At 35.7% G+C, this 9374-nt stretch overlaps 1 protein-coding gene across 1 annotated transcript in view; it reads right to left on the bottom strand.

Annotated features, from left to right (window-relative positions):
- Nucleotides 1-965: 965 nt before the first annotated feature.
- Nucleotides 966-9374, bottom strand: part of LOC106873914 (ESF1 homolog) — a 19265-nt gene continuing 10856 nt past the window's right edge. Inside the window, exons 9-15 of the mRNA XM_014921447.1 lie at nucleotides 9316-9372; nucleotides 8121-8291; nucleotides 7380-7501; nucleotides 6101-6221; nucleotides 4894-4997; nucleotides 2101-2265; nucleotides 966-1301 (exon numbers count right to left, since the gene is read on the bottom strand). Coding sequence (XP_014776933.1) covers nucleotides 981-1301; nucleotides 2101-2265; nucleotides 4894-4997; nucleotides 6101-6221; nucleotides 7380-7501; nucleotides 8121-8291; nucleotides 9316-9372 — 1061 coding nt within the window. The 3' untranslated portion in view covers nucleotides 966-980. The remainder of the gene's footprint in view (nucleotides 1302-2100; nucleotides 2266-4893; nucleotides 4998-6100; nucleotides 6222-7379; nucleotides 7502-8120; nucleotides 8292-9315; nucleotides 9373-9374) is intronic.

The following is a 9374-nucleotide window of genomic DNA, read 5'->3' on the forward strand; positions in this document are numbered from 1 at the left end:
GATCAGATTGGAGCCTGGTGCAGCCTTCTGGCTTGCCAGTCCTCAGTCAAACCGTCCAACCCATGCTAGCATAGACAGCAGACATTAAACGATGATGATGATGATGATGACCAGCACTGGCAGTGTCACCAAGTATCTTGCTGTAGATGAAGTACATGGTTACCCGGCCAGAGAGACAGGGAATGAGGACAGAAATAGATGTGCTGCTGTTAAGGAGATACATGGCTAACCAACCTGAGGGAAGAGCAAGAATGCAAAAGAGAGCAGAAGATGGTGAAGTGCCACAAGGAATGGAGATCAAGATATAAATGGGATGGTAGAAAGATAGATGGTAGCAAGTGCCAGGGTATACTCTCATGGTATGGAGGTCATAATATAAGTGACATCAATTGCCCAAAATATGCTAGGCCAGAGTTAACAGTGTCTGCACGTATTTCAGTCTACTGCATTCCACTTTTGTCAGTATATTCCTGGGTCCTCCCAGGCAACATGTTGCACAGAGTCCTACTCAGTCCCCATCTCCCAAGAGATACTTCCTTATCTGCCATGACCATGAGGCATGTGGTTGGACAACATGAACCATCAACCCAGTTGAATCCTCAGTGAAGAGAACACAGTAAGCAGGGTCTAACTCGGAAATATCAAGCAATATGGCCAAACGGTCTGAGCTGGCACTTCCACATCATACAATAAACAGGACGCATCCTAGTTACTGAGTTAGAATCTGAAGTCTTAAAAAAAAAGATTTGAACTAGCATAATTATTTTCTTTATAGAAAGCTAAGCTTTTTAATTAAATCAATTAGCTATACTCTTTACTCTACTCTTTCACTTGTTTCAGTCATTTGACTGCGGCCATGCTGGAGCACTGCCTTTAGTTGAGCAAATCGACCCCAGGACTTATTCTCATACTGTCATATTTCACAGTCATCACAACTAAAAAATTCCAATAATAAAGTTCCATAATAAATTTTAGGAATATTATTTTATTTTATTTTTTTTAGAACTGTGTAAATTAGACACTTTTGATTTTATTGAACGAACAAGACTGTCTAAAGATTGTTCACCAGTTGAGTGTGAGTTTGTGGCATTCATCTGTGAATAATTTTCAGAAGAGCCTGAAATATCACTGGAATTCTTGCGTTTTGTGGTTGTTTGTGTTCTTTCGTTATAGCGCCGCCGAAGTTTCTCTTCAATCAACTCCTCCATTCCAGCACTCTTCTTATAGTCAGGAGCAGATTTATCAATATTATAGTGACCAGACGTGAAAACTGCATCAAACCGTTTATCATTTACATCAATCTACAAGAAAATAAAAGTGTCTTAGAAATATCAAGCTGTGCCATGTATCTTAATTATAAGTAATTCTATGATAGAATTCATTAAGTTCTTTGTTACAAAAAAGCAGTAATTAGTAAATTTGATTTTCTTTTGCTATACACATCATTCTATGAATATCATAATTAACTAACTTGATAGAGAATAAGGCATTTGGTCAAAGGGTTAATGATATATATATATATATATATATGTATGTATGTGTATATATATATATATATGTCTGTATGTGTATATATATATATATATATATATATATATATATATATATATATATATATATATGTATATATATATATATATATAATCATTAACACTCTCACCAAATGCCTTATTCTCTGTATAGATAATAATGGTCTACACCCTCTCCAGTACAGCATAACCTAAGAGACTGCTTAATTCTCAATTGGGCAGCTCTTTATAAATAGGCATCCTGCATAAGTGCTACTCAAACAGTTGTGCCAACAGACATAAGGAGTATTTGGTCAGCTTGTAGTGTTGAGTTCAAAGCCCCAGTGGGCCCAAAAATAAACAACTACAAGACAAGGAGGGAACCTCTATGTGGTTGCACAATCTATGAGAAACAGCAGCCAAATATCTCTCAAATCATATCCTTCTGCTTTAAAAAGAAAAGGATAGATTAGATAATGTAGTCATAGATATCTCCAAACCGATGAGATGTTCATGAATGGAATGTCACTGACCAGAAATCTACTCAACCATAGTTGACCAGAAGCTAAAACAACAAAGAAGAAATATTTACCTTGAAATCATCATCTATTTTTGATTTCTGCTGCTTCAGTTTCTTCTTGGACTTTTTCTTTTTGTCTACTTTTCTTCCTTCAATATAGTCTTCAAAATCAAAGTGATGCTTAGTCTTCTTCTCCTCACCATCATTATCATCAGCCATCAGTAAAGCAAGCTCTTCCTGCAACAAGTCAAACATCTCAAGAATTACTCTATAAGCATGCATATTAAAATTACTAAGTTGTTGTTGGCATTCCATCGCTTATGACGTTGAGGGTTCCAGTTGATCCGATCAACGGAACAGCCTGCTCGTGAAATTAACGTGCAAGTGGCTGAGCACTCCACAGGCACGTGCCCTTAACATAGTTCTCGGGGATATTCAGTGTGGCACAGTGTGACAAGGCTGACCTTTTGAATTACAGGCACAACAGAAACAGGAAGTAAGAGTGAGAGAAAGTTGTAGTGAAAGAGTACAGCAGGGTTTGCCACCATCCTCTGCCAGAGTCTCGTGGAGCTTTAGGTGTTTTTGCTCAATAAACACTCACAACGCCCGGTCTGGGAATCGAAACTGCGATCCTATGACCGCGTGTCCACTACCCTAACCACTGGGCCATTGCGCCTCCAAAATTACTAAGTAAATCATTATTATTATTAGGGTGGTGAGCTGACAGAATTGTTAGTGCACTGGGACAAAATGCTTAGTGGCATTTCTTCTGGCTTTACATTTTGAGTTCAAATTCGACCAAGGTCAGCCTTGCTTTCCATCCTTTCAGGGTCAATAAAATAAGTACCAGTTGAAAACTGGGGTCGATGTAATCAACTTACACTCTCCCCTAAATTTGAAATCATTATCATTATTTTGCCATGGTTGGCTTTGCCTTTCATCATTTCGAGGTCAATAAAATAAGTACCAGCTGAGCACTGGGGTTGATGTAATTGACTAGTGCCTTACTCCCAAAGTTCAGGCCTTGTGTCTATAGTAAAAAGAATTATTATTATTATGGTGTTGAGCTGGCAGAATCGTAAGTGCATTGGAGAAAATGTTTAGCGCTATTTCTCCCAGCTCTTTACATTCTGAGTTCAAGTACTGGAGTTAATGGAATCAATCATCATCTATTAAAATTGTTGGCCATATGCCAAAATTTGAAACCATTATTATTATTAGTCTCAAACTTTTCGTCTGGTTTATAAAATCTTTGTGTTTTATCTCTCCAAACAACCAGAGGAACCCAATAATAGTCAAAACATTAGTTGACTTCTGATTTGGTCTGTTGCAGTTACAGAAAGAGATGCCATATTTGGTGTCCTCCCCAACCGTCTCACCTTGGTGTCTTTGGTTAAGTAAGAACCCATCCCAGAATTAAGGCTTCTCCACTTATTCCCTGCAGACTCCAAGACATTAAAAAGTGTTTCGTTACTACATAACTTCAAGATACAGATAAAAACCAACCCAGTAATGATTAGTTTTCACTGAGGAATTCATTTTTGTTAATTGATACACCATTTTGAGCGTGGCCGTTGCCAGTACCGCCTGACTGGCCTTCGTGCCGGTGGCACGTAAAAGCACCTACTACACTCTCTGAGTGGTTGGCGTTAGGAAGGGCATCCAGCTGTAGAAACTCTGCCAAATCAGATTGGAGCCTGGTCCTCAGTCAAATCGTCTAACCCATGCTAGCATGGAAAGCGGATGTTAAACGATGATGATGAAATAGAAGTGAGAAAGAAGTTGTGAAAGGAGCAAATGAAAAACAAAATAAGGATTGGGAGTGGTAGTGTGGTGGTGGTGGTGATACAATGCTAAAACTTGTTAAATAAGGAAAATACAAATTGCAGATTAGAAAAGAAATATATTCATATATGTTTTGAAAGCTTAAATAGCTTAAGACCTTAAAGAGAATACTTGATGTTCTCTGTAGGTCCTATATATATATATATATATATATATATATATATATATATATGTAGATATAGAAATTGGTGTCATGTTTGTAGCTACCTTTGCACTACATATTTCTTGAGTTTCCTTCTAGAGGGCAGGATGGAAGTGTTCTAAAATTGCAATTGCTATGTGTGTGGTTTAAGTTTTAACTTTTACACAATTTTTCATTCTAATTGGCTACAATTTTTCAAAGTTGTTGGTAATGGAGTATGACTATTTTGTTTGTTAGTTTATATACTTGTGGTTGCATTTCTAATTACATTCTCATTCATGCTTGTTATATCCATGTAATTAGATAAAGACTCTTTATTACTGTTTCTTTGTTTCTTTAAAAAAGAAAAAAAAAAAAACTTTAATGAAAACAAAAATTATTTTCAGCAGATTCTGAATCCCTGATGTTCAAAATTTAGTTGACCAAAAATAAAATTTTAAATTTCTTTTTGTAAGATTACTCAACACTCCATCAGAAAGCATGAGGTAATAAAGGAGAAACTATATGATTAATTGACCAGCTAGAAATAGCAACCAATAAGCCATCAAAATGACATTATACGATTGAAATACTTAGAACTGTATTTATTTTCCGATTTTAAAAGAATTTATAAATATTTGGGGTATTTTTCAGTAAATTTCATATCCATTAAGTGTTTGATCAATCATTTTACCAAATTGATTTTTTTGTTATAAATACGTTTTTTTTTTTGCAAGGAAATGTCATACAACCAATATACTTTTCATTAAAATACATTTAAACAAAAATAGGTTTTCAATGACTGTACCTAATGCCAAGTCAACAAAGAAAACACAAAACAACAGACTATGAAATAAAATCTTCAGATAAACCATTCTAGAACTTTGGAATCAACCCACCTTCTCTTGTTTTTTAAGCTTGATTTCTTGTTCCGTCAGGTTTTCAGTACTATCTTCAGCAAGTTTCTTCTTTTTCTTCTCCTTTTTCTTTTGAGTTTTAGATTCTGAAAGTATATAATTAAACAATAAATGAGTAATTAATGTTAAACTTTGTAGTTAATTCTTTTAATCCTTTTCAAGCATCTCCCCAAGTTATAGATGTGTGTGTGTGTGTGTGTGTAAGGCATCTAAGAGTCCATCAGTCAGGGAAAAATGCATTCATATATCTGTCAGCAGAGTGGGTATATTAATTGAAGTGTACAGTATTATATATCGATTATGACCAATCTTACCAATTGGTTTTGCACTAGAGGTTCAATGGGGTGTTAGGTAACAGTCCATTTATGTAACCCTGCACTCCTCAGGGGTAGCTATTATGGAATGAAATAGTCACCATATATCATTCCACAATGGCTACCTCTGAAGGGTGTAGGGTTACATAACCAAACTGTTACCTGACACTCTGTTGAAGCCCTAGTGCAAAACCAATCAGTAAGAGCAGCAGTTATGGATATACAATACTGTACACTTTGATTAATATAGATGTCTTGGCTATAGCCTAGTCCACTGTATAGTTAACCAGGTGATACATAAAGGGGTCATACTCAATGACTGGTGTAGCAGCACCATAGTCAACTGCTACAAAGGTAAAGGTGACACTTTAGATACAAATAATTAGAGAGTTATCAAGTGGTTGGAAAGGGCATCCAGCTGTAGAAACTCTGCCAGATCAAATTGGAGCCTAGTGCAGACATCTGGTTTGCCAGTCCTCAGTCAAATCGTTCAACCCATGCCAGCATGGAAAACAGACGATGTGTGTGTGTGTGTGCGCGTGTGAAGGCAAAAATCTATTAATACAAAGAGTTAATTTCAGTTTTCATATTTACAGTTATACCTTGTCAAACTACAGGTGCTATTAGTTTCATGGTTGCTCAAACTTTATCACTCAACCAGATTCTTTCTGTAGTGTTCAAGCAACAGTCAAAAGCTGACAATGCTACAGCTCAGTACATTTTTACTATTTCTCAATACTATCACCTTGCAGTCACCGACCCCATCTTAATTAGTCCCTCTATAATAGAAAAAATGACACAAACTATGAACCAACTGATAACTGTCAATGGAATTTCTTTGATAATTTAGAAATAAAGAATGAAGTTAAACTCACTTTTATTGCTGTCAAATTTGAGTTCACTGCTGAAATAAGGATCGTTTAAGTCTACATCAGATGGCATATCATCGTCACTCAACAAGGTTTTCTCCTCAGAAGTTTCTTTTTTAGCAGCAGCCTGAAACACACCAAAAAATAGAACAGCCATAGAGCCGAAAGAACTTTGACAAAAACAAATGAAATATAATATTCAAACCATAAAAATATAAAAAGGGAAATGTTGATCTTGGCAAGAAACGAATACATATCAATTTGGTATTAAAGCAAATAAAATAAAATCTAAGGGAAATTAATGGGGGTAGTGGTTGTGGCAGCAAATATTTATCCACAAAAGAATCTGTAGACATGGAGTTGAGTTAAAGAATGCAAAAAAAAAAAAAAAAAAAATCTAATGTTTCAGTCAGTTATCTTTCTTCAGAGAGAGAAAGATGGAGACTATAGGGAAATGTTACTTTAGTCACAATTTGGCAACCAAAGCTGTAATATTTGTATATATTCTCACTCAATGAGACATGAGAGACTTTTATTCCTCATGACAAGTCAAATGAAATCCACAAATAGCAAGGAGAATCCCATCAAATGTGAAAAATATCTGGCAGTAAAAATAATACTGATCATATAACTATTGCTATGAATGGTCATATTATCATTTCCTGATCACAAGAACATTATTTAACCATATTAAATATACTAGTCACAGAGCAGTTGATTGGACATACACACACACTATATAGATATTTCTTTTACATCTTTCCAGTGAAACTCTTTTCAATGCGGATTGTATATATTTTACTTACAAGAGGGTTTTCTGATTGCAAAAAAAAAACATGGTGGTGCTATCTCTAGAAAAATTTGAGTTTCTAACATAAAAAGAGAGCCAATGTTTCTTAACTGCTTAACTATAAAATGTGAGAGGAAGAAGTTGTCAAATTGCTTATCTAAGATCTCCTTCAAATGATACAATGTAGTGTTTCCTTCTTACTTCAAATGAGAAAACAAACTACACAGCATTCTAATAAAATACTTGTCAAGTATAGCGATCTTGTTATTGTTCCAGCTGTACCCAAGCATAACATTTACATAAAGATAGATTGATAGAAGTAGTGAGATTAACTGGGTGACAGCAAACATGCAGCATTGCATTGGTAGTGGAATACAAAACAGTTGAAACTTCAGTCAACAATCTGATATCCATTTAACCAGACTAGATGTAATTCTCCGAGATGGTGTCTTGAGAGGAAGAAATGGTAAAAAAAAAAAAAATTGCTGAGACTACCTTTCGTGCCGATTTTTTCTCTTTCCGTTTTGCTTTTACTTTGTCAAGGTAATCCAACCATGGAGTTGAATTCTGTTTCTTACTTCTTTGCTTGAGAAGGCTTTCAGTCTTTTCTTTCAGGCCTTAAATAAAATTAAAAACTTATGTTGCTACAATGTGAACATCTCATAGTAAAGAAACATTTTAAAATAATCTTAGTAAGATCAAAAGAGATAGCTTTTTAACCCATTACCTACCAGGGATCTCATATGAGATCACTTAAAAATTACAAATTTCGTAATTATCTGTCAATATTTACACATATCTAACCTTTTTGCTATATCTACTAGGTATATTTCTCTGATATTCAAATGAGGTTTGCTAATTTTTCACCCAATATCTCGCTTATTTCTATTTAAAATGTTATTTTGATCATTCCAGCGTGTTTCTAAGGCTGTTTTATGCTAGAAATCAAAGTTTCATAAAAAAATTCCAGTTAATAGAATTATGGGAAGTAATGGGTGCTTTTTATGTGGTACTAGCACCCACACCACATAAACATGGCACCTTGGTTTTGATGCCAACCATTACTTGTTTTACCATTAAGATACTTTATTTCACATCATCTGTAGAAACCACCGTTACTGGAGACATAACATCAATGTTGAAGTGGTATCGAACATTTACAACAATTCACTTTCCACCCCAACCACCTACATAAAGGTATAATCAACCTGATCATTAGAAACATTAATTCTATACCTGGCTCCCATGTTATTTCCATTTCAACATTTCCTTGCTTCTTCTTCATCCTTTCTGTGGCAGCTTCAAGCAACTTTTTATATTTGTTCATTTTCTCTTCTCTTCCTTCTTCGTTTTCACTATCACTTTTAGCAGAATGGTCATCGTCATCACTTCCTATAGCATCAAGTCCTGCAAAAACACAAAACAACAAAGACATCTCTTATTGGTGCCACAATCTTCATTGATATAGACAAGAAATGGGACATCAACAAAATATAATCTAAACATCACTAATCAGCCAGGGTAGATTTAGACCAATGGTTCCCAAACTTTTCTGGGCTGCTGTCTCCTTGGCTCCAAAGCCACATTCCTAGCAACGCTCCCCTCCCCCCATCATCATCACAAATTCAATACAACTGTATTTCACAAATAAAACCTAAGCTAATTAACCTGTTATTTCATTGTCTTTACATCCATTGCCCTCTATTTGCCACCTCATTATCACCCTACTTTTCTTTACCGTCCCCCACCCCCAGGGAGACACTGCCCACTTTGGAAGCCACTGGTTTAGACCAAAGTGTGAAGGATATGTGTAACAGTTTGTTCTACATAATGAGATAATTAAGCAGCAACTTAGTAAATACCTTGTTAATTGTGAGAAATTCCATGATAATTACTCTTAGCTTACATGAGGGTTACATCGAATTAGTTAAACTACATGTTACTAATTGTGCAATAATAGGCGCAGGAGTGGCTGTGTGGTAAGTAGCTTGCTTACCAACCACATGGTTCCGGGTTCAGCCCCACTGCGTGGCACCTCGGGCAAGTCTCTACTACTATAGCCTCAGGTCAACCAAAGCCTTGTGAGTAGATTTGGTAGACAGAAACTGAAAGAAGCCCATCGTATATATGTATATGAATGTATATGTATGTATGTGTGTGCATATGTTTGTCCCCCCCCAACATCACTTGACAACCGATGCTGGTGTGTTTACGTCCCCATAACTTAGCAGTTCGTCGAAAGAGACCAATAGAATAAGTACCAGGCTTACAAAGAATAAGTCCTGGGGTCGATTTGCTCGACTAAAGGCAGTGCTCCAGCATGGCCACAGTCAAATGACTTAAACAAATAAAAGAGTAAAAAGAGTTAATAATCATATCTTTGACTAATTGCTTGATGTCATTAATCCTAGGAAAGATTAAAAAATGAGACCTTCATTTTCAGAGTCATCAGAACTTGAAGCCAAATAAGCTTTGAAGTCATCCATTATC

Source organism: Octopus bimaculoides, chromosome 11, assembly GCF_001194135.2.
Source record: "Octopus bimaculoides isolate UCB-OBI-ISO-001 chromosome 11, ASM119413v2, whole genome shotgun sequence".
Lineage (NCBI taxonomy): Eukaryota > Metazoa > Mollusca > Cephalopoda > Octopoda > Octopodidae > Octopus > Octopus bimaculoides.